This window comes from Aricia agestis, chromosome 4, assembly GCF_905147365.1.
Source record: "Aricia agestis chromosome 4, ilAriAges1.1, whole genome shotgun sequence".
In the NCBI taxonomy this organism is placed as follows: Eukaryota; Metazoa; Arthropoda; class Insecta; order Lepidoptera; family Lycaenidae; genus Aricia; species Aricia agestis.
The window spans coordinates 12,366,720-12,392,538 of record NC_056409.1 but is presented as its reverse complement, the minus strand read 5'-3'; the positions used below and the strand labels follow the sequence as shown (position 1 = coordinate 12,392,538).

Below are 25,819 nucleotides of genomic sequence, written 5' to 3'. Positions count from 1 at the left end.
ATGGCGTATGGGTAGACAACTATCGGTAATAACTAATACCAGGGAAAACCATCAATAATTGCTACAAAACTGGGCAAAAAAAGAATGTAAAACTTGATACATTTCAATTTGAAAAAGACGCAATAATATTCCAATTCATTATTTATATTTTTTTATCTTAGCAAAAGTAGACAAAAAATTGTGTTTTTTGTATGGGAGCCCCCCTCAAACAATTACTTTATTTTAATTTTATTATTAAGTTAATACTTTAAGTTAATAATTTAAGTACACATATAATTAAGGATTTTGTGAAAATTTCAAGTGCCTAACTGTTACCATTACTGATTACGAGCAAAAAAGGCCAAAAAATCACGTTTCTTGTAATCTCGCCTCCCTTAAATATTAACTTTATTTTATTTTTAGTATTTGTTGTTATAGCGGCAACAGATATACGTGACAATCTGTGAAAATTTCAGTAGTCTAGCTATAGCGGTTCTTGAGTTACAGCCTGGAGACAGACATGCAGACATCGAAGTCTCATGAATAGGGTCCCGTTTTCACCCTTTGGGTATGGTCATGTGGGTCAAGTGTGCGCAGCGTGTAAGTGTGCGCATTGTAAATATCTCGAAAAATATACGACGCTAAGGAACGGCAACCCCCCTCTTCAATAACCCACAGGACGCCCTACGAAGTCCTCGTGTCCCAAAGGCTGCGCACGCGCCATTTTGGACTAACAGATAAATGAAGATTTTTGCTCAAATTTTTACGATATTTTGTAATTTTTAATGCGTAATCTTTTGAAGTCATGTATTTTTTTTCTAAATAAGCTTTATGCTATCGAGTGCAACATAATATCAAGTTTGTTATTTGCCAGTGTTTAGGATATTATGATGATGCAGGAATTAACGATATTCGTATAACCGTTGACAGTTGTCTGTTCCTATGCTTTGGGTTAAGTGTGCGCAGAAGCCTTGTCCCTTATGTGGCGAACAGTATTCTGAAGTCTGAACCACCGACTGAAGATTGGATTGAATGAAGCTTTTGTGGAGTCTGGTGGCAAAACAGTCCACGAGCTTCGCACACGACGTTTTTTTTGTATTAAGTACCTACATGCATACATGCATGACGAAGTAACAAAATATTTCTATGTGAAAATTGTTCTAATAATATTTTGATATAAGATGATTTTGTTGATTACTTTAAATAACTATGAGTAGTCACTAGTCACAAATAAAAATTATAAAAGAATATTCTTTAAGTTCTAAAATACATATATATATTTTGTTGATGCGTACACTTACCCAAAGTGCTGCGTACACATACCCCGATACTGGGGTAAAAGTGCGCAAATGGAAGGGTTATTGTTTTCTAAAGTTTCTTAAAATATAAGCCACTGAAAAATACAATACTGTTGTGTTTAAGTTGGTCACAAATAAACAGGCTTACAAATTAACGCAGTTTTGTTTCATTGTACTAATAATATTTAAGTTTTTTAAAGCATCAAATTTAAATGCGCACACTTGACCCACAAGACTCTGTGTGTGTGTGTGTACGGAACCCTAAAAATGACGTTTTTGTATGGTAGAAGCAATGAATAAGGAAACAGTATAAAAGTCTATAAAAGTCAATGGATAGAAGCGCTAGTTCCTTTTCTCGCCACGTTCATAAACAGCCTTGTCGAGCTGGCCTCTCTGGCCATGGCCCATGAGTGACATGCAAATCTGACTTCTGAGTGACAAATCAAAGTGACCGGGACGAATCCAATGAATAAGGAAACAGATGGAAGCGACATAACTACAAAAAAGTGTGGCCGGCGCCATATTGCCAAGAACTAAGTGATGGGACACTCGGTTGATATTTGTCGAGGATATCGATAAGTAAGATGTTATAAGTGAGCTATTAAGGTTAAAATCTTTTAAATAAATGATCAGATTCTTCACCTTATATTTTTTAAATTCGATAAAAAAGTACATCACTAAACGTCAAATCTACTAATTTCTATGTTGGTTAAATAATATCGAAAATCAAGCCATGTTATGTTAATATTCTATCACAAATCTTATTTATTGTCTAATTATTAACTAAATTAGCACATACGAAGTCAAGCCATCGGTAAAATAACAAAAATTTTAGTAAAAATATAAACGTACCGATCCAAGGACAAACTTTTTTAAATTTCTTCACTTTTTTGACGGACTATAAATTAATTAAAACAAAAGCAAATTGGTCGAAAAATTTGACCGATATATCGATATTTTTTTCGCGATATATCGAGACCGATATTGATATTTTTTCAAATATCGATATATCGATATTTTCTTTCAATTTCGACATCCCTATAATACGACACTTTGACAGTTTACGTACCTCGGAGAACCGGAACATAAAATGGCGGACCAGCCACAGTATTTTGATTTGATAGAGACCATTATGCCGCGTCCACTTATAAGTCAATGGACGAATCTACAAATATATACTAGTAATCTGTGGGGACGAATTAAAAATAAAATCAAAGTGACGTTTCTATCACTGTAATCCGATTTTATAACTACACAAAATTTAAAATTAATTACTAAACAATTTTACATTTTCAGACAAACGTAACAATATGCTAATGCTATATTGATTTCACACATGATTTTGCCCTTGTTATATTACTTTTGTTACATAAAGTGCTTATCTACTTGAGGTTATAAACCGCTTGCGGAGTACACGTATGCAGTCATATTTCGTGAAGAATTCGTGTTTTATTAGATTATTTGTTTGAAATGACACAAAGTGCATAAAATCAAGACTCCAAGATATCATGCTCCCGCTTATACAAAAGGATACGCGGCCATCGCGCGGGCCCCTATCAGGAGTGCGTGAAAAGTTACAAAATTGGTTTCGTTTAATATTATCGGACAAGAATTCTCGAAATTTGTTCCTTTTCCTCTTATTAAATTTATCTTTTGCATTTGTTGAATTATTTTATGGTGTGTGGACGAACAGTTTAGGTAAGTACTTATGTTTTACCAATATGTGCTCTTACTTTAATTCTGAAATTTGCTTCAATTTGTTTGAAACTTTAGCATATAAATAAATTTGACATAATTCCTTCATATAGTTTTAATTTATCACATCTAGAGATATTGAAGTATTGTTATTTTTCTTGTTTCAGGTCTTATATCTGATGCATTCCATATGTTCTTTGATTGCACTGGGCTGGTAGCTGGTCTAGCAGCATCTCTGGTATCAAAATGGCGTGCAAATGAAAGATTTTCATATGGATATGCAAGAGCAGAAGTATTAGCAGGCTTTGTTAATGGTCTGTTTCTGCTGTTCATAGCTTTCTTTATAATGAGTGAAGCTGTAGAAAGAGCTATAGAACCACCGGAGGTAAACTTGCTTTTATTTTTTCAATCACATTCAGAAATCTAATGAACTTATTCTAATTGCAAGTTATTAAACTGTAGTTTATAAAGATATTAGCTTATGAAAAATTATCACTACTTTTCATGTAAGTATCTCATCTAACATCGTAGTACCTCCATCATGGGTATTGCAGACACAATATATTTTCAATTTTTGAAAATATATTGTGTCTGCCATATTTTTTAAGGCTTTGAGGCTTATGCCGGTACTCGACATAGGCGAACGCGTTGGCCAACGCGTTGGCAGACGCGTCGGCCCAATGTGTAGAACGGGCGTTCGCGCGTTGGCCGTAGGTATTTAGACGTTGGCCGACGCGTCTGCGAGCTTGCTGTGCGGGTCGGGAATGTCGGCAAAGATCAAAGGACATTTGTCGCAAGCTTCGTGCTTCATCCACACATAGGCCGCGCGATCAGTTCGCCCGGAGTTATAGTTATGATAATTATAATAATATGTAATAATTTTTATATGTAATAATTTAATAAATAATAAGTAGGTAATAAAATAATTACTTATATTATTTTAATATTATAAAATATTATGTAAAAGTGAGTTTATTTCTTTGTTTGTTAAGTTTTCTCGCCTTTTATTTATTTATTTCGAGAATACCCTTTAAAAACTTTTTCTTGTCCACATTTACAAAGTAATTATATGCTGTGAATAAATATACAGCTACAGCTGTTAGCGACTTAACATTCATTTTGAATCCGTCCGCACATTGGCGCGATCCAAAGCATACTGAGCGACCTTCCTATGTGTGGATTACTCACAAACGCCGTTGCAAGCGCACTGCCAACGCGTCTGCGAACGCGTTGGCCAACGCGTTCGCCTATGTCGAGAGCCGCCATTATAAGTCTAGTCTATATAAGGGAGTAATTTGTGTTAAAATCTTACATTGGATTATTGTATTTCTGCAATGCAATTTAACCGGTCAAGCCCCCTAAACTCACCAGTGAGTGAGACACAATATAATAATGTCAATAGATTTCCAAGAATCCACGATCAAAGGATTCATTTGCTTATAATATATTTTATCAACAATAATTTTTTAATGCCCAAGATTAGATTAAAAAAAAATCAATAAACTTAACTGAGATCAAATGGTGATGTAACTGATAAAGCATGTTAGAAACATTTAAGCAATAGATAAAATGTTCCAACATAATATTTTGTAATGTTACAAGGATTGTGTAAAATATAAGTAAGAAATATAAACAAAATATTTTTGGATTAATCAGAAATAGTTTTTTGCTTTAACTATCAAATATGAAAAAGTGGTTTACATAATAGTTATAGGCATAATAGGCACAAAAATGTATAAGATTTAAAAAAAATGCCCTAGAAAGCATGCAACCCGCAACTCTAGAAATTGTGTTATTGAGCAGTGAAGGCCAATGTCCTATTGTATTTTTTGTTTGTTTTGCTTGCAAAATAATTACCTTTAAAGTGTATTATATATTTTCAATACCCTAGACCAGGGGCTCCCAATCTTTTTCAGCCTGCAGTGCAGTTAAACGAAACATATTTTGTCACGGCGCAGCACTACCTACCTAGCTACTCTACCTAGCTATTTGAAAAAAATACATAAATAAATACATTTTAATGATTATAGTTAAGTTAAGCAGTTAAATAATAATAAATAAATATTTATATTCGTCTGACCAGCTTTATATAATTAATATTTAATATTATAATTAAATTTTGTAATATTTGTGGTTTCGGATAATGATGGAGGATCAACTCACGGTGCCTCTCTTGCCTTTTCACGGCGCACCAGGGCGCCGCGGCGAACAGTTTGGGAACCCCTGCCCTAGACATTTATTGTAACACTAATATTTAAGCAACATTAGTAACAGAACCATTATTGTTTGAAATATTTCTACATAATAACTTTTCTTCACACAAGCTCCGAGTATTACTACTATACCAATACCGATAACAATACTTATGCACTCATGACGAATCTAGATTATATGTCCCCCATAAATTTAGAAGAGTGGGTATATTTTTAAAGTGTAGCATCCGCTTTCTTTCATCCGCGACTGTGCCTGCTATATGGAATAAAATAATATCATTAACATTATTTTTAGGTCAAACACGAACGTTTGCTGCTCGTCTCGATTCTCGGATTTTTGGTAAACATGGTTGGGATATACGCGTTCCACCATGGGCACGGGCACGGACACGGCGGCCACGGGCACTCGCACGGCGGCCACGGCCACTCGCACAACCACGACCACGGCCACTCTCACGGCGACATCGAGGCGCCCACCGGCGCTGGCTCTGCTATCATGCGGGGAGTCTTCCTCCACGTGCTCGCCGACACCCTCGGCTCCGTCGGCGTCATAATTTCCGCCATACTGATGAGAATGTTCGGTTGGATGCGGGCAGACCCCATCTGCTCGATGGCGATCGCGCTGCTGATCGCCGCTAGTGTTATACCTTTAGTGCGGGACTCCGCCGGTGTGCTAATGCAAAGGACTCCGACGTCTTTAGAACGCGCTTTGCCTAATCTGTTCACTCGTGTGGTGGGGTTAGCAGGAGTCCATGCTGTACAAGAGCCTCACTTCTGGACTCTCTGTAGTGACGTTCATGTTGGTGCTATGAAACTCGAGGTGGCTAGGGAAGTCGATCCCAGATATGTTACCGAGCAAGCCGCGAGAATCTTCCGAGAGGCGGGAGTGAAACATCTCACTGTTCAATTAGACTATTCTCCTCTTTGATCGTAAACAACGACTGTGTTGTAAATAATTGAAATAGTGAAAGTAATTTTGTATATAAGCAAGTATTTATCAAATTAAATGCTGAACAGTCCAAACTGATATCTATTACAAATTTGAGCGTGTGCATGGGCGTAGCCAGGATTCTATCAGGGGGGCATAGGTCTTGAATGCGGGAGGCATTCAATCAATCCACGTTTCGAGATAGATACCTTAGTATGAAACCGCCATAGACGACGCGCACCTGGCCGCAATGCGACCTGCGGCCACACCATACTTTTGATGGCCGCCGCGGCCTGGCCTGCGCCCGGGCTTTGGTATGAAACTCGTGAGCATTAGCGACCCCCCCCCCCCCCCCCCCTGCCCGTACCTCGCTACGCCCATGAGCGTGTGTGTCTGTCTGTCACCTCTTCATGGTAAAAACGCTAAACCAATTTTTGATAGGTATGGAGATACTTTGCGTCCTGGTAAATGTGCAGTTGCGGGCAACAACTAGTATCAATTAATGTAAAAATGAGGTAGCCAATGTTCGGAACTTCAAGCTCTATTGGCAAGACTATGGTATTCGAGTTAACCAAATTAATATTATGCTGTGTTATGTTTAACCTTAAAATTTTTACTTGGGTCACAAATTTGAAATTTCTTAGCATGTATCATCGAGGAAATTGATTCCTAGGCAGTTGACGGACCTACGTCGTTTGGTCGGCTTATGTCAATTCAATGTTAGCTGTGATCGGTCGAAAGGGTTTGACTTAAAGCAACCAAATTACATAGGTCCGCCATCTGCATAAGAATCAACTTCCCTGATAGTACAAAATATAAGACGACAGACTTTTTGTGCGATCGAGTCTGCGGCGCCCATACAGTCGGCATGGATGGCCGCGCCATGCCGACTATATGTACTGTATGTACATATCCCTAGAACAAAAGTTTTTTGAAACTGGAAAAGTTACCAGAGCTATTCAAAATACCTAACACTGTTCTTCCCATCAGGACCCGATCTAGCCATTTAGCCGCTCCAGGCAAAGATCATTTTCGCCGCCCATAACATATACAGGAAACATATTTGTTGGGGGAAAATGGGAGGAATATTTAAGTAAAATACTCAAATATTTCCACTAGCAAACTTAAGGTAGGTTAGCTGGTAAAATTCTCAAACTTAAGTGGTGAATGGCTGGAGTCAATTCCGCCGCCCCTCATTTTTGCCGCACTGGGCAAATGCCCGGCTCGCCCCCCCCCCCCCCCCCCCCCTTAGATCGGGCCCTGCTTCCCATCCCCGCAGCTGAAAATGAATAGGATAATTGTATACATAGTATATAAAGCGTACTTTAAGTAACAACCAAGAATTATTACTGCACAAACTATCATCCTGATTAGGTTTTTTTTAAATATCTGTATGAACTTTGACCATTCCAAAATAAGAATAATAATTATGAGAAGTAAATGCAACTTATAATAATAGAAAAGTATTTAAGTGAGATTTTAATTAGGGCTTATTATTACTTGTAATCCCCAGTAATCCAGATGTATATACAAGAAACCCCCCCCCCCCCCTGCCGGTGATCACGTAATTGTTCCCACATGATCTCACAGACAAAATGTCATAGCATTTCAGATTAAAATTCGATTAGGTACCAAGTTTAGCTGAATTTGATCTCAATTTGAGTGTGTTGAAGGTGCAATGCTACGTCTACATTTTTCTAAAATCAGTTAGTTCCATTGGACGATGTTTCTACATAGTAGTATAAAACAAAGTCGCTTTCCCTGTCTCTATGTCCCTTTGTTCTCTTAAATCTTTCAAACTACGCAACGGATTTTGATGCGTTTTTTAATAGATAGAGCAGGGGTTCCCAAATTGTGCGCCGCGGCTCGCTGGTGCGCCGTGGAAAGGCAAGAGGGGCGCCGCCGTGAGTCGATCCTTCGTCATTATCCGAAACCAACAACAAATATTATAAATTTAAATTATTATAATATTAATGATGTAAAGCAGGTACAATAATATGATTAAATACATTTTGTTTAATACTATTTACCTGCTTAACCCAACTATAATCATTAAAGGTATTTATTTATGTATCTTTATTCTTTTTAATAGCTAGGTCAGAGCTAGGTAGAGTAGGGTGCCCGCGCCGTGACAAAATATTTTACGTGTAACTGCACTGCACCGCAGGCTGAAAAAGATTGGGAACCCCTGAGATAGAGTGATTAAAGAGGAAGGTTATGTATATTAACATTCAATAGTGGAGAAATACTGTTATTTTTGAGGTTTCTAATGTGATGTTGTAAATAATTACCCAAATTTTTATATGGAGCCTGGCCGACCTACCTTCCGCCATTGTGTTTTTCCGCGTTCACGAATATGCAATAAGCTGCCAAAGTTTAAAACTTTGGCAGCTCTGAATATCTTCGAAATGTGACACTTTACGTGGTTTTGTCCAAGATAATTTTTTGTTTGTATTGATGTTAGCTATTCATTTTTGAAAAAAATATTCGTGAACGCGAAAAAACACAATAGCGGTACGGTAGATCTGCCAAAATCTTCGTAGGTACTCCTTTCCGCTTACATTGCAAACGTATTGTACACAATGAAAAGGTATACAGAAAACTTCGCGATGGTATATATGTCTATCTCTTTATGGATATCCCACAATAACAGTTTTTTGTCATTTACTTTTTACGACAAATAATGGCTAATTTTCGAAGCGATTTTAACCAATACAGCATTAATCCTTATTCAATTAAATATTTTAAATACATTGTTAATTTAGTACGGTACTTATAGAGTATAGACCTTTACAACAAATGATTTAAATGAATATTTTCGAAGGTGTTACTGATCTAAATATGTATTACGGGCCGTAGCGTTTGCGGCGGTACCGACTACAGAGTACCGACCAATGCGGGCCACGGGCAGTAATGAATATAAATTATACTTTAAATCGAAACTACTGGATCTCGATTTTAATCATTTCAGTGGCACATGGCTATATATTTTGTACCCGTGCAAAGCCGGTGTCGCTAGTGTTGTGTAAAACAGCAAGTGCCGTTAGAAAAAATGGCCTTATATTAGCAATTTGTAAATCAATATTTATTATTTTCCTATTTGATTGTATGATGACTGTTGGTATTTTTTTTATTAATTTATGTGGTTTAATACTTTTGTCCAACAAGGTTAGTGTTCAACACTACATTTACCCCGCGTTCCAGATGACGTTAGAAACGCTCACGCTCAAGACCGTAGTTTTTCCCGTTCCATTAGCATGTGAGCGTCAGCGATACAAACCCAAGTGGAACGGATTATTAATCGTTTTGAGCGTTTTGAGAAAAGTTTAAAAAAAGAACTATAATTTTTTTTTTATACATAGGTACAATGAACCGAACTTGGATATTATGATCCTTTTCTTCAAGTCGTAAATAAAAGTAATTTTATTGTTTATAGTTACATTTATTTTACAAATAAAATACATAATATTATATTTGTTTGGTTTCTAGTATTACATTTTTTTACTTAAGTAATCATATTTTAATATAGTTAAACTTTTATTATATTTGAGTTTTCACATTGAATCATATTTTAATAACAAATCCACATACTTTGAATATTGACTATAATTGTCACAATATACATATAAACGTTAGGTAACAATACCGCATAATGTTTAGTCAAGTAGGAATAAATCAACAGGTATAGGAGAGATGAAAATTAGTATTAATTATTATAATATTTTATAAGAAATCATTTGACCTTTCATTTAAAACCATTTATTTTCCAATAAAAATATTTTATTAAATGTTATTTAATTTATTTAAGTACTATAAATATTATTTGTAATGAAATAACATAAAGTTATTTTGTCTCGACTCTCTCCTGAAAACTTTCCGAACATGGCTTTAGCGATATAGTTACGTTAAAATTAAAAAAAAAAAAACTAGAACGCCCACTTTGACCCATCTTCGTCGAGGGTCGTTTTGAGCGAAAATGTTGACGTCATGAGTGACGTCATAGCCGCGATCAAAACGACCCCGGTCGCCAAAGGGAACGGCAGAAGGGGACGTTTTGAGCGTTTTGGTCAAAATTAACGTCATCTGGAACGCAGCCTTACATGTATAAAATAGTTTATAATATTATGTATTACATCCGTTAATTTAATTTTTTACCAAGTTGGCATTTTATTGGCATTTACAATAAAGTAAATACCCAAAAAGTTTTTGAATTTTTATATTTACTTTTAAAACCTGAGCCTAGGCTATAGCTACAACAAATGATTATCAAAAACAATTAAGAGGATACACCAGGAGCTAGAGAAATGAAAAAAAAGTACGTGTTATATCTATAGCTGTCTCCCTTACCTCAAGCCTATACCGCAGAACGCGATAGAGACAACTGCAGAAAATCAACGATTCGATGTCCCCTGATTCCTTCTCCAAAACTTAACCGATTTAAGTAGTTTTTTCATTAAAGATTAAAAAAAGGATTGAGCTGTGTTCCTGTTTTGCTTTTTTTTGTATAATCTAGCCAAATCTGTTTTCTGGACGTTTGAACACAGCGGAAAATCTGGCCATTTTTTTGGGTTTTTGAACGTTCATATCTTATTTAATAATTAAATTATGAAAAAAAAAAGAAAACATAGGGACATTGTATTAGTGGCCGTAGATATTCAGAAAAAAAATTATAACTCTACTAGCATTATCCAGGGAGGAAACAGGGGACAATGTTTGTATGGAAAAAAGGGCGGTGTGGACTCCTCTTAATTAGATTATTAAAATATTAGATAGTAATCTGGAACATAATAGGTATAGTGAATATTCTATGAACTATTTTAATTTGACTTTGTGACATCTTAGGTAAAATTCTATCTAAAATCTAAATCTATACTTCCGTATTTGAAAAATTATAAATGTAATAATTATAAATGCGAAAGTGGGTCTGTCTGTCTGTTACCTATTCACGCCGTCGCCCAAACCGCTGAACTGATTTTGCTAGGTATGGAGATACTTTGAGTCCCGGGAAAGGACACAGGATATTTTGAATCCCAGAAAAATGTACGATTCCTGCGCAATAAACGAATTTTGGCGCAACAGAGTTGCGGGCGTCATCAGAGTTATATAATAAATCTAAATTAGCAAGTAGCAACCCACTGCTAAGCATCGTACCAACTACCAACTCTCGACGTCCGTCTCTGGCCACGCCCAAAAGTCTGCGTTGCGGTGTCGTATCACAAAAAATAACCATTGAACAGCAATGTAAATTCTTGCGATGCAACGCCGCTAGGCAGTGTTGTGGCCTGACCCAAAACCTCAAACAAACCTGCGGAGTCTGCTCATAGATTTCAATTTGAATTTGAAAACTTGGCGCGCTCTATGCTAGGTGCGGTGCAGCGTGTGTGTATGCGGGGGTCATGAATGTTATCGAATCCGAGTCAAATTACGCATTATCCATTGTGTCACCACTCACCAGTGAAAGGACCTGCCCCTTTATCGGTCGTAGTCGTTGAGATTGGAAGGTTACCATAACTTTAAATAATCTAAGTAATCTAAAGTTATTTGCTGTCAAACGAGTGTCGAATAAAATTAAAAATAAGATACATACCATAGGATTTTATATTTTTTTGTAATCTTAGACAGTGTTTCGATCATATACACACAACAAAAATAATAATCCAAATCTTTTAAGTAAACAAATCTGCTTTATTTTATAGTGGCATAGCCACAAAATTACTAGCACATAGTCACACAAGCTTAAGAAAAAGTGGTTCTTGCCTCTTGGAACATGCAAAACATTTCAGGGTTGGTATAAATCACAATCACAAGATGCAGAAATATTCATCACTCAGCATTCTAGATAATAATATGTAGTTCAGTACTTGATTTAGAAATTAGATTCTTATAGTTGGACCTGCTCTTGATTACTTCCAAAACATCAATTTATTTATAATTATTGTTGTGATTTTTTAGCATTTTTATTTCTATACAGGCTTTATAATATTAATTTTACAATTATATTTATACAATTAATACCTTTAGATCAGCTTGCAATATTTCTGGAAATAAACTTTGTTCAAAATGCATTTTTATAACTTACATGATCAGTGTGACTATATTTTAAATTAATTAACAAAATGTTATTCTATCAGTTTTTTAGCTTTGAAATATCTACGAAGATATAACACTTGCCACGTCGCCAACCCTAGGAGACATACCATAGAGAATATGCTGAAAAACAAAACGCGATTGTTTGTAGACTCTGAAACAAACGAAAACATTTAAATTAAAATGATGTACTTACTTTATACAAACAATGTAATTTGTTACTTCAGTCACATACTGTTACTTATTATAGTATTAGGCACTTCTCTACATATGTCTATGCTAAAAGTTACTTTTGTTTTTGTTTTACTTTTATGAGACGAAAGAAAGAATAGGAAACTTACCATTTGTATCTCTCATCTCCTCTTCCCTCTTTCTCATCATGGTGAAATCTTGGACAATAGCTTCTGATAAATCCTCTAATCTCTTCAGTTCTAGCTCCATGGGCTTAAGCTTGGCTGCTTCCCCAATCTGTATGAAATGTAAATTTAAATATATTAAGACCATAGTGATTGTTAACTTCATTCATTTTATTTCAACAAGTTTGAAATCTAAGGGCAACCGTTAACAATAATGGATTTAGATTTGAAATATCAATAAATGTTCTGGTGTTTTGCAAAAGTTTTTTTTTATTTAATGTTATATAGAAGAAAGTGCGTAAATATAATAAAAAACAATTTTATTTGTTGCCATCTATTTAGATTCACAATATAAGTCTTATAACAAGTATTATCTATGCCACATTGCCATTATTACCACACCATGCATTTGCTATATCAGTTTCAATGATATGAGTCTTACAAAATATACAAACAACATCCCTTTTTAAAACAATAATTACACATCAGAAAGCTTTTAAACTTTGAAAAATGTGTCTTTATTATTGAAAATAATTACTTAGGTATTTTCTCAGATCATTAAATTTACTTCCAACCTGAATTATATTACAAAATTATTTTTAATACTAGGTTACCTAACTTTTCATGAACATAATGTGGAATGAATTATTATGGAACACCTATTTTTAATTTAAAAAATATATTTTTTAATCATAATCATACTTTTTGTGACTGACAATAATAAAACAGCACACAACATGCTTCTGTTAATCATTTATATTATTTATTATGATATAATTAATGTTAGAACACAGCAACAAGAGTAAAACATATTTAAGGCACTCAATATTACCCAAGAGTTCTAGTTGTTTGATGATTAGAAGTCCCACCGATAAAATAAAAATGTATAATTACTTAGAATTTTGCTTACAAAGTAATATTAAAATATCAAGTTACATTACATTATCAGTACCTGAGATAACCTTGAAAAATGTAATAATTTTGAATAATATTAAATTGCTATACTCCACTCGGGCTAACTTGTCGCTAGCGGTCTCTTTGACTCCCTGTCAAAAACTTGTCATTTTCCATATGAACCGCGATTGACAATAAAGTGTCAGATATTGTTTATCGTGGTTTTATATGAAAAATGTTTGACAGGGAGTCAAAGACCTAGCTAGCGACATTTTGCTGTACATATTTGCTTGTTCTGGTTTTTTCTGTTTCACTATTACTATATCTTGTATTTGCATGGTCGCATGAAGTCATCACCCGTGCCCACTGCATGCCAATCAGTTTTCGTTATAAGTTATAACTGTTCACATTTTTCGCCTCAACTCTGACGCTGGTAACTCCTAAATGGGGAGGCTTACGCCAAAAGAAGAAGAAGAAGTTAGCCCGAGTGGAGTATAGAGTAACGTGGGTATCATACTTGCTACTTCCAGAATATTCATTTATGAATTTTAGTTTTAAAATTACATATTTTTATGCCGCGGCCGCACATGCATCTATAGTACGAAGCTTTGTGCTATGAGAGGATACACGCAGATCGTCCAATATACCATTTTATAAGGTATCATTTTAAGCATGAAGCACTACGCAGGTGCAGCCCGGGCATTACACATATTAAGTTTTGCAATACTATTCAATTCAATTATAGTATATTAATAAACTTTTTAGTAAATATCCCGCAGCTAACTGATTAAATAGAACAGTAGTATAGATTGATTTCAAGACTAGAGTAAACAGTTTCTTATAATTACTTACACCTTCATAATTTTTAGCCTCTATTCCAATTTTGATGTCTAATGTGACATCCTGGGCAACTCCTCTCCTCTCTGAAAGAATTACATTTAGTAGTAATTAACAGTCTTTAACAACAATAAGAATGGAAATGTACGTTTTCAATTTTAATTAAACAATAAGTATAATATTTATTTTGTTGTTTACCTTGTGGAACTTTAGATATAAAACATACTTCAAATGTGTCGTATGTTTCAGTAACAAAAGTAAATTTCCCTTTGCTTATATCATCTTTTTGTGCTAAAATGTGTCCTTTGGAATCACGCACCTGAAAATAAAGATAAATATAAGAAAAACATGATACAAGTAACATTAATCCAAGCAGTCCTGTTATGTTTCATACATTTTTGTTATTATTTTTAATTTCCTAAACTAAAGGACATCATTCTATAGTATAAAGATACAAATAAATGTGTTACATTTTGATAACAAACTTTGCAGCAGTAGCAGTACATAGAGACTAATGAATTGGATACTCACAATGTAGTCCATTCTTTGGCCGGCAGCTTCTGTTATTTCATATTCTCCGGCAACTAGTACGTTGGCATGTAATTCTTCTTTGAGGCATTTCTGAGTGTTCGGTGCCAAACTCCACATTATCGCACTACACCCATGCCAGAATACACTTATAATCAAAACGAGATAGTAAACCTCCATTTCTAAGTTGAATATATTAATGTACTTTCAAAAAATAGATAAATTCATAACGCACAAATAAACATAATTCAACTATTTTGTGTCAAAAATACCGATGAGTTGGCTTGAAAAAGGAAATCGTCGGCGTTCGGAACGAAACTCGAAGTCGAAATCGTAGATTATAGAGTATCCATAGACACAGTGACAGGTTTGAGGTACTATAGAGTATAGACTGGAGAGAGCCTTATATCGGTGTATAAGCGTCGAAAGCGTTTAATGTTATGTCCTACTTACTAGGACATAACATGGAGTTGGTCTGCAAATTTCATGTAATAAATGTGTTAATAAAGGTTGCTAGTGAACATTTAAGGCGAGGATAAACCCCAATTTGTTATTCCGTGACTCCCGGTTTACCTAGTTCCAATATAATAACGAAGTGTTAAAAAATATGAGATATAAAGCACAATATTTAAAATACCTTAAACCATAAACATTTTAATAAAACGTAGTACTTTGGCTGTAATCAATTTACAAACTCACCTCCGATAAAAATCTATTTCATCGAAATATAAGTATTAACTAGGATAATTATACATTTTATTTGAATAAATTGTTAGTAAATCTATATTAAAATGCCTATAACCGAACAATTTTGTTTCTTGATGTTTATTTCCAAAGATATTTAAAAAAAACATGAAAAATAGAGAAGATCCGCCAGAGAACCTACAGTTTTATGCTAAGCTAAAATGAATCTTATTGCGATGCATATACGCTTGGTCTTTGGTTGTGTGCAAGGTTATCGTTTTGGATTGAGATTAATCCCCGCCTTAATGCTAGATATTGTTGAGTTTTGTGGTTCCGCTAAATAATAAACCATAAGAATGGTCAAAGAATGCCTCAAACACATGGATTTAACATTAAATACGTAAGTTTTGAACAACGTTTTTTGGGTTTTCCAATCGGTATTTTTGTAAGCTAAATAGATAATTTATAAGTTTATTAATCCCTTATTCGTGCTATGTAAGGCATTAGTGCTAAAAATGTCACATCAATTAATAATTTGGCTATAAAAATTACATAGCTTTTTACGTGTGTTTACGGATTCTCATCACTTGAACTATAGTTACCTAATCGATATCATGAACTAATTGACTTTCTTTCCTGTATCATAATGTGCTTCGAAATAATCGACAAATAGAAATATTCAAGAAAATAAACGCACACTACTTGTATGAAAATAAGCACAAAATGGCCACGCGATGACGGGCTAAGACTACATCTATACTATAATATTGTATCTATGGGTTAAGCACTTATTCCACCTTACTAAATTTAGACGTCTAAATGATTCAGTAACTAAATTTAGTCAAGTGAAATAGCACTTAGAAAGTTAGGATCCTAATTAGTGTACTAAATCGGAAAAAGTGTGGCGACTGACTAAATCATTTAGCATCCTAGTTAAGAAGCCATTTGGCATTTAGAAAGGTGGAATAAGGCAGGGCTTCATAACGTTATCGAATACCCGAAAAAATATCGTTACGTACCGGTATTTTCATAATGGTAGCCAGATAACGGTATTTTTTTTATCGATATCTAGTAACTTATCCAAAAAATATCGTTATAAAAATACCGGTAAATATAACGATATTAGTAGATAGATCTAGTATCAGGTATGCGGTATGCGTCGTGCACCAAATCTCACTCGCAGCCCAACTTCCGACTTCCAAGCACCAGTTTTTATATACGTGGGAGAGCCATGCTTCGGCAGAGCCATGGGCCAGCTCAACCGGAGAAATACCACGTTCTCACTGAGAACCGGCGTGAAACAGCGCTTGCGCTGTGTTTCGCCGAGTGAGTGAGTTTACCGGAGGCATATTCCCCTCCCCTATTCCCTTTCCTTCTCTTCCCTACCCTCCCCTTTTACCCTATTCCCTCTTAAAAGGCCGGCAACGCACCTCCAGCTCTTCTGATGCTGCGAGTGTCCATGGGCGACGGAAGTTGCTTTCCATGAGGTGACCCGTTTGCTCGTTCGCCCCCTTATTTTCATAAAAAATAAAAACTGACTTAACAAGTCAAGATGGTGCTGTAATTTGTTTAGTCGATCATCAATGAATGCAGAAAATTATGCAAGGTACCTTTGTCCGTATTTATTTACTTGTTTTAATTGTGGCAAATGCGGGGGATTGGCAAAATATGGATAATGATTTGTATGTCTCAGTATTTAATACTAGAATTCTAAGCTTAATGCAATAATATATTATATATGGACGCTGTTAAGCATTCGTGTACTAACCTACAAAAAAATTACGTATTGAGTTATGAATGCAGTTATGTTCCTTAGATGATTTAGAACAAGACTGCATTAAAAATTTAGCAACAAAAAAAATTGTGGGTTAAGACACTAATGCTTAACAGTGACCATATATAAATCGGTATATTTTTTAATCCGTCCCGCTCGGTACAGGCAAAGGGAGCGTTGCCCATACAGCCATGATACAAAACCAAAGACCATAGATGATAGAACCGGAAATGCACCTTATTTCTACTGGGCGTGTTCCGAAACTTTAACAATATACTAAGCAGGGTACTTAACGAAATTTGGTTTGCTAAGGAAACGTCAAATAATAGGGCCGTATTATTGCTCAGATTTAAAAACACGCTAGGTATATCATTTTTGACATTTACAAATATGCAACTTGTCAAAACTCGGAGCTTTTGGAAGAATGTGAAAGAGTGATGTTGTGTTTTTATATTATTTTCCTAAAATTGTGTTATCTGGGTTTTTAATGTGTAATATTGGTAGGATATTAACCATTAAATATTCGTTATCGTGCACAAGTGTGGGAAAGTGATGTAATAACCAGAAACGTGCTCTTTTGTGTTCCCACCAAAACTCCATCAAAAGTTTCAGTAAAGCGTCCTACCACTTTACTGAATCGACCGACTTGACTTCTTGACTGTATTGACTTTATACTTAGACTTTGACTAGACTTTAGACCTGACTGACCTGACGATAATATAGAAAAAATTGTATAAAGAATATTGTTTTCCCGCCATAATATTATTCTCGACACTGGCCATGGTTATAGCCGAAGTGCCATTATATAAAAAAAAAAATGTCAAAAGTCAAATGATAAATGTCAAATTTCTAACCTAAAATTCAGTAATAAAATAAAATAAATTTATTTCTTTTATTCTGGAACTAATTAGAATAAAATATACTTTTTATAAAATATTTGCTGAATCGAGAGTTTATTTAATAAAACTATGACCTGCATTCCTACTACTTAAATTGGCACCAATTAACTGACAAGCAATAATTATTGGAAAATATTAGCTAAATACTAAACTGCGTTTTAATTTCTTTTGTAAACAACATCAGAATAGAATACATAACAAAATATATTACAATAAGCTTCATTGTCTGTAACATTACGGAGGTATGTTTCATTCCTTGGTTTTTACTCAAATTTTTAAGTACTTATTTACATAATAGTTTATTGTACTTCATTGCAAATTGCAACTAATAGTAAAAAACTATAGTCACATTTTATAATACTATATAAAATAGAAGTTGTCTAGTTATTTAAACTTTGTAGTGCTATGACAAACTGATGGTGTTAACTTATTTTCTAGAAATAATATTTAATTATTGAGTCCAGGATGGTGTGCATATATATTATTAAGATATCCTTGAAATCTTATGGTGTAGAATATTAGGTTGCAGCATACATAATCTAACAAAAATAAGTGATAATACCTTAGGGTGGGTATAAGTAACTAATTAATCAAGCCCCATACGGTCACCGGTGACCGAGACACAATAGAAATTCAATTGTGTCTCGTTTTTCCACAATCGACGGGTTAATTCATGATATGGGGCATTTCTTAAAAAAGCATAGAAGACAACTATTAACACTTTCATACACCCTGTATTTTATGAATAAATTATTTGCACTCTGCATTTATTTAAATTTTTCAAATTTACTTAGTTTTTTTGTTAACTCAATACCAAATGCAATCTTTGGATAATATGATTTAAAAATATTTTTCTTTTTTTTTTTGGTTTATAATAAGAAAAGAGAGAAGTGGAAGGCCTTTGCCCAGCTGTAGGACAAGATTGACTACTAATAAAAAAACTAATCAAATAATTTATGTGTTTTCAGGATGCGCTTTATAATGATAACAGTAACAATGACATCAAAGTTATATCAAGCAAGAATATTTGTCTGACCCAAGGTAAGTTATAGTATATATATTATGTTAACTAAAGACATGAGTGGTTGAACCAGGAAACTAACAATTCACGACAAGAGCAAGTACTAATTTTTTTCCTTATAATTTGAACAAACCTTTTAATTTACCTTCTTCATCATCTGGCTTATTAACCGGATGAAAAAAATTTGTATTCTATAGATATTTATCTAGCTAAACAATATACATAGAAGTTTTTTGATTGCGAATCATTTTCCCAGATTAGGTCTGAGAAAATGGAGGCCTATTTTTGCAATAAATGTCAATTTTCAAATTGTTACTTACCCACTTCATCAACTCATGTCTTCAACTTTTACCTAAGATGAGACTGAAAATATCATTTTTCCTTTCATAAACACAAAGCATTCGCGAGATGGCCAAAAAAGGCCTAATTTATCCGTCTGGATTTCCCCGAATTTGTCCTAGTTAGAAGGGCGTCCGGGGTGTCCCGCTGAGTTTTTTAAAAGTGTCTGGGTGAAATCCGGTCACTTTTGTTGAGAAAAATTTAACTTTTTAGTAATGCTGCAATAAACGAAAAATAAAAACTCGCTAAGCATACATGACACGGTTTCTTGCACCAACTTTATTTTTATAAATTGTTGTTGGAAAATCAAAAATTGGCAAGACGTTATCGTAAATAGTAATTTACAAACTGTGGTTATTTCTCCGGACACCTCTTAAACAGTAGTTTAGGAGGTGTCTGTCTAGGATTTTGGCCAAATGTCCAAGAATTTTGTTGTGCCTGACCGGCGAAGGCAATTTAGGTGATGGCAGCCCAAATAATAAGTACTTAACATAAAATGTTTTATTTATGTTACAATTTTGTTTGCATAATTATGCTGTTTTTGATTTGTCAATTATGTTATTCAAATATTCACTCTTGTATTTAAAATCCAAACAGATACTTTTTTCCTTCTTTTTAATTACTATAAAATATGTTGCCAGCGTCTTGGTTTCAATGAAATTAATTTATTATATGATACTGTATACAGGGAGCCATTAAACCTTCCGGCCAAATTTCGATACATTGATCCTTGTTAAAAAAAAGTGACCGTTCTGCAAAGATTTTAAGTGGGATACAATTATGGTGAATAAAGACTTTTGTAGTGTATTTTTGTATTTGTAAAAAATTATGATGCGTTTCTATTCTAGTTTTGTTTATTTCTTCCGCTAGGCTTTCTTTTAATACTCTCATCTCTTTTGAGTGGACTCTTTCTTCTCTCACGAGTTCTATGGGGTTTCTCCTTTTTTCCTGTTCTAGCTTAAACTTATGTCTGGATCTGGAGTCAGAGAGCGCAAGGCAAGTTTCATATAAAGTTTGTAAACCCTCGAGTGCTATAGCCTTGCACTTTCTTTTCATGTTTCGAGCTTCCTCTATAGCTGTTTTAGTTCTGTGAAACGAGACCCCGTTTGCTAGTTTAGGGGCCTCGTCCATGGCCACTCCTGCCCCTTTTCTGTGATGTGTGGGAAGCATGCTTTGTCTACCTCAGTTTGACATTCGTGAGCCTGTTGATTCTTCTTCGGTGTTGATAGTGCTCACCGGTAAGTCTCCTTCCGATAGGGCAGGGTCCAGTTTCATAAGTTTTGAGGATGGGCTCTTGAAGTCCTCTAATGTTTCAGAGTCCTTTCCTCAATGTATCATAGAGGCTGCGGCTTGTCTGATTTGTGCTTCTAGTATTCTATCCCTGAGGCCTCTTTTGGATTTTGTAGAAACCGTAGGACTTTTTGTTCCTTGTTGTTTTGACATCTTATAGTGATGTTCTTTTTAACCGACTTGCAAAAAACGAGGAGGTTATATATATTTTATATATATATTTTAATTTCAGGTTTCTATTTGCAGGTGATGTTGCTGTTTGTAATAGTTATTTTTGCTCTTTTCCAGGTTTTTAGCTCTCTAGTTCCCGAGATGCCAAATGCGGCGGCTTCTAACAGGTAAGTTCTTAGCTTTCTTTTGTTTCAGGTGCTGCAGCTGTTCCAGACGTTCAAGACTTTAGTATATGGAGTCCTCAACTTTGCCCGACGTCTGCACCCGAAAACTGCAGCCTTCTACGACGTTTCTGAGCTTCAGGGCGAGTTTCTAGGTTTTTCAGGGGTTAACCCCCTTTCCAGGGGTTAGGTTTTCACGTGTCTGGATAGAGCTTTTTCCGCCGTTATCAGGGTTGAAAACCTAGACTAGGTACGACTCTAGAAGGTATGCGAGCTGAGATATCGGGGTTTTAAAATTTTTAAGATGGCGGCCTAATTTAGATCTGAAAATTAGATTCCTTCACTGCTTTCCCGCCCTTTGGAGTAATTGGATAGAGTTTGGGCTCAAATTCAAGGAGGGGGTGGCCGAGGTGTTGCCTTTGCTGTTAAAAGAAACCCCGATCCTCTAAGCCTATTGGGTGCGGAGTTATGACCACTTTTTTGAGACGTTTGACAGTTGCCGAGCTGTCAATGTCAAAGTTTGAGAGCTTATTACTCGGCAACACTTTGTCATAGATGGGATGGGATCTTGGGTTTGTTCTTCTTGGATTTTTCCCCCCTATTCAGTCCTGACCTCAAATTTGCGAAAAAAGTTTTGGAAATTTTTTGTGACATTTCCGGGTTTTCCGAGTTCTGACCCCCCGAGATGTGTAGCGGTCTTATGTGCTGCTTGGAGTCGAAAACCGCGTCCTTCTCTGATTACTTGTTTCGGAGTTATAGGCCTCTTAAGTCTAAACTTTTACATTTAATGGCGGACGAAACATCAAAGTTGATCTTTTTCGGCCTGTAACTCCGTCAGTTTTTATTTGTCCGGATCGCGGTTTCCGTCTAGGCCCTAGGGGGAGTAACTACACCTGATCTAGAAGGTGGGGGGTGAATTTGGGGGGTTGCAAATCGCTCATTTTTTCCTTTTTTTATCACTCTGCCGGGTTCTTCTCGTCAAGCCCTGTGTAGTGGTGTGTGACCAGTGACGGATTAAGACTACTTGATGCCCTAACCAATCCATACCTGTCCGTATCTCAACTAGTATCGGTCTTTGAACCTTTAGGTACTCTTCTGGTGCCCTCTCAGACGTGATGCCCTAGGCAGTTGCTTATTTGATTAAGGGCTAATCCGTCACTGGGTGTGTCGCACGCCTCTCTCCGAGATAGACGGACACTTCTGCATAGTATGGATTACTAAATGAAACCAAACCTGACCACTTTTTTTACATACTTACTCCAAGGAATTGTTACAAGATTTCTCATTGATGATAGGCATGTGCACGGCATATGCGCGGCAGTATTTTATCTAATGCAAGAAGTTGTGAACGTTATACTACATTACACAACACTGTATCTCTGTTCTCACATTATGCTGACTTATCACTCCTACTCAACTGAAGACATGGCAACCTTAATGCCGTCCATTACCACCTTGAGACGGCAAAGCCGGCTTTGCTCTTTTTAACCGAGACGCAGATATCATCTCCGAGTGACACATCATACCTTTGCCACCCAGGGTATTATCTCGAGCACTCCTTTCTACCCAAAGCGTGTGGAGTGTGTGTGTATATCAGAGATGATATCAGCTCTCGCCGCCTCAGCAATCTTGAGGTCATGGACCTATCAAACTTATGGCTCCGCATAGATTGCGACGACCACCCTCGCGTCTATGCGTGCCTATATAGGTCCCATAGTGGTGACCCCGAGACGGACCGACTCTTGGAGCACCTGCAAGCTGCTTCAGATTTTGTGCAGCAGCAGATCCCATCCGCAGAGATCATAATACTTGGCGACTTTAATGCCCACCACGCCGACTGGCTCAATTCCAGTAAAACTGATCATGCGGAGAGATCTGTCTGCAACTTTGCCCTTGCGAACGACTTGACACAACTGGTTACTACGCCTACGCGAATCCCAGATGTGGATGGTCAGAATCCTTCCTTGTTGGACCTCCTACTGACTTCAAATCCTGACGGCTACCAAATATCCGTTACCGCACCACTTGGTTCATCGGATCATTGCCTTGTTAGAAGTTCTGTGCCACTTACGACGGTGTTAAGACAGCGCGCTGTTAAATACCGTCGTGTGTGGCACTACAAGTCAGCAGACTGGGATGGGATGCGGTCGTTTTTTGCATCCTATCCTTGGGGGCACGTGTGCTTCTCGCCGGATGATCCCGACAACACTGCCAACTCTGTTGCCGATGTGGTGATGCAGGGGATTGAACTTTTCATTCCGACCTCTGTAGTGCCAACTGGCGGCAGATTTCGTCCTTGGTTTGGTTCATCCCCCAAAAAAGCTTCTCGCCGGAAGCAGGAGGCTTACCAATCCTGGGCCAACGCAGTGTCTGCTCGGGATTTAAATACCAGCACATATAAAAAGGAGTACAACCTTGCCTCTAGGTCCCTCAAGAAAGAGATTACTCGGGCAAAGCAACAGCACGTCAATAGAATTGGCAAGAGACTTGAGTGCCTCCCCTCGGGAACCCGTGCATTGTGGTCTCTGGCCAAAGCTATTGAAGGAAATTTCTGCAAGCCAATCCTACCATCCCTACACGTAGGAAATGGATCGTTGGCCCAGGATGAAAAGGACAAACCCGATCTTCTGGGCAAGCTCTTTGCGTCAAACTCGACCCTGGATAACGGGGGGCAGAAACCGCCGACCATACCGCGATGCACGAGCATCATGTCGGATATTCGGTTTCATCAGGGCTCAGTGCGAAAAGCCCTCTGTTCCCTTGATATCCAAAAGTCGAGTGGGCCTGACGGAATCCCGCCTATTGTGTTGAAAAAGTGTGCTCCAGAGTTGGCTCCGGTCTTGACGCGTCTTTTTCGGCTCTCATATTCCACTGGCATCGTCCCGGCTTCCTGGAAGACAGCCTTGGTGCACCCGATCCCCAAAAACGGTGACCGCTCAAATCCTTCCAACTCTTCTCGAAGATAATGGAATCCATTATCAATAGCCAGCTTCTTCGATACTTGGACGGCCAGGGATTGCTAAGCGACAAACAATACGGGTTCCGTAAGGGTCACTCGGCTGGTGATCTCTTGGCATACCTGACTCACCGTTGGGCTCAGGCAATTGAGTCGAAGGAAGAGGCATTGACTGTTAGTTTGGACATTGCGAAGGCCTTTGATCGGGTTTGGCATAAAGCGCTGCTATCAAAGCTTCCATCATACGGGCTGCCCGAGAAATGATGTAAGTGGGTCACTAGTTTCTTAGCAGACAGAAGCATAAAGGTTGTAGTTGACGGCGAATTCTCGGAAACTCAGTCTGTTAATGCAGGGCTGTGTGCTATCGCCTACTCTATTCATACTGCATATCTATGACATGCTACAAACCAACGGCATTCATTGCTATGCGGATGATAGTACAGGTGATGCTGTATATACCGGCTCCCCTAATATTTCTTGGCAAAATGTCATTGAGAGTCGAAACGAACTTGTGTCTAAGGTGGAGAATTCATTAGAGAAGGTCTCTGAATGGGGTAGACGTAACTTAGTCCAATTCAACCCCACCAAGACACAAGTCTGCGCGTTCACCACTAAAAAGTCACCAATGGTCGTTTATCCTCGTTTCGAGGGCACATCTTTAACCATCTCCCCTAGCATTGAGATACTTGGCGTCAACATATCGAGCGAAGTCCAGTTCCGATATCATCTTGAGGGTAAGGCCAAATTAGCCTCGGAAGAAGCTTGGCGTTCTTAACAGAGCGAGACAGTACTTCAGTCTGGACCAACGCCTACAACTCTACGCGCAGGTTCGGCCTCATATGGAATATTGTTCTCATCTCTGGGCAGGGGCGCCAAAATACCAACTGCTCCCTCTGGATCGTATCCAACGAAGGGCTGCTCGAATTGTTGACTGCCATAGTGTTTCAAACAGCTTGGACCCCCTGGAATTACGCCGAGATGTAGCTTCACTCTGCATCCTCTATCGGTTGTATCACGGGGAGTGCTCTGAGGAATTGTTCGGAATCATACCACCTGCAACTTTTCGCTATCGTCCCACGCGAAAAACATACCATCCTCATCGCCTTGATGAGTGGCAGTCTTCCACAGTGCGTTTTTCGCGTAACTTTCTGCCGCGCACTGTAAAACTCTGGAATGAACTGTCACCAGCAGTATTTCCGGACCGATACGACCTGCAAACCTTCAAGAAAAGAGCGTATTCCCTCTTAAAAGGCCTGCAACGCACCTGCAGCTCTTCTGATGTTGCGAGTGTCCATGGGCGACGGTAGTTGCTTACTATCAGGTGACCCGTTTGCTCGTTTGCCCCCTTATTTAATAAAAAAAATGGCAAGAAATATAAGCAGCAATATTGATTGACGAGCTTTTGCCCGCGGCTTCGCTCGCGTTAAGAAGTATTATTATATACAAACTTTCATCCCCAATTTTAACCTTTGGGGTTGGAATTTATCAAAATCCTTTCTTAGCGGATGCCTACGTCATAACATCTACCTGCATGCAAAATTTCAGCCCGATCCGTCTCGGTCAAAACACGAATAAAATGACATACCATTGGCACCACACAAGTTACAAGGTCCAGAGTGATGTGTAAAGTTTGATAAGATTTAGAAAATCATTTTTTGCAGGCGCCGAAAATATATCATAAATACTAACAAAATCAAAGCTCTTCATAA

At 37.0% G+C, this 25,819-nt stretch overlaps 3 protein-coding genes across 4 annotated transcripts in view; 2 read left to right on the top strand and 1 right to left on the bottom strand.

Annotated features, from left to right (window-relative positions):
* The first annotated feature begins 2,526 nt into the window (after nt 1-2,526).
* LOC121725904 (zinc transporter 7) lies at nt 2,527-6,150 on the top strand. Its single transcript, XM_042113079.1, has 3 exons — nt 2,527-2,975; nt 3,140-3,357; nt 5,481-6,150. Exons 1-3 carry the CDS (start codon nt 2,786-2,788, stop codon nt 6,111-6,113), a joined length of 1,041 nt encoding a protein of 346 aa, XP_041969013.1. The 5' UTR covers nt 2,527-2,785; the 3' UTR covers nt 6,114-6,150.
* A 5,543-nt stretch (nt 6,151-11,693) lies between these two features.
* On the bottom strand, nt 11,694-15,139 carry LOC121725910 (transmembrane emp24 domain-containing protein bai). 2 transcript variants are annotated; one of them, XM_042113086.1, is made up of 6 exons: nt 14,819-15,139; nt 14,486-14,606; nt 14,303-14,373; nt 13,389-13,397; nt 12,542-12,668; nt 11,694-12,354 (listed from the first exon to the last, which is right to left on the bottom strand). In XM_042113086.1, exons 1-6 carry the CDS (start codon nt 14,993-14,995, stop codon nt 12,233-12,235), a joined length of 627 nt encoding a protein of 208 aa, XP_041969020.1. In that variant the 5' UTR covers nt 14,996-15,139; the 3' UTR covers nt 11,694-12,232. The 2 variants fall into 2 exon arrangements, with proteins under 2 accessions (XP_041969020.1, XP_041969021.1); XM_042113087.1 differs by lacking the exon at nt 13,389-13,397 and having other exon boundaries at nt 14,819-15,138.
* A 3,062-nt stretch (nt 15,140-18,201) lies between these two features.
* The window catches only part of LOC121725901 (steroid hormone receptor ERR1-like), a 50,051-nt gene continuing 42,433 nt past the window's right edge, over nt 18,202-25,819 (top strand). The window contains exons 1-2 of the mRNA XM_042113076.1: nt 18,202-18,414; nt 19,141-19,213. The gene's annotated coding sequence lies outside the window, so the exon portion shown is untranslated. The remainder of the gene's footprint in view (nt 18,415-19,140; nt 19,214-25,819) is intronic.

Bases quoted from the DNA above. Each gene is read 5' to 3' on its own strand.
- LOC121725904 (XM_042113079.1), top strand. From the start codon at position 2,786: ATGCTCCCGCTTATACAAAAGGATACGCGGCCATCGCGCGGGCCCCTA. The intron at 2,976-3,139 runs GTAAGTACTTAT...TTCTTGTTTCAG, and splicing joins TGTGTGGACGAACAGTTTAG to GTCTTATATCTGATGCATTC. The intron at 3,358-5,480 runs GTAAACTTGCTT...CATTATTTTTAG, and splicing joins GAGCTATAGAACCACCGGAG to GTCAAACACGAACGTTTGCT.
- LOC121725910 (XM_042113086.1), bottom strand. From the start codon at position 14,995: ATGGAGGTTTACTATCTCGTTTTGATTATAAGTGTATTCTGGCATGGG. The intron at 14,607-14,818 runs GTGAGTATCCAA...CTTTATTTTCAG, and splicing joins GCCAAAGAATGGACTACATT to GTGCGTGATTCCAAAGGACA. The intron at 12,355-12,541 runs GTAAGTTTCCTA...CGTTTGTTTCAG, and splicing joins GGAGATGAGAGATACAAATG to AGTCTACAAACAATCGCGTT.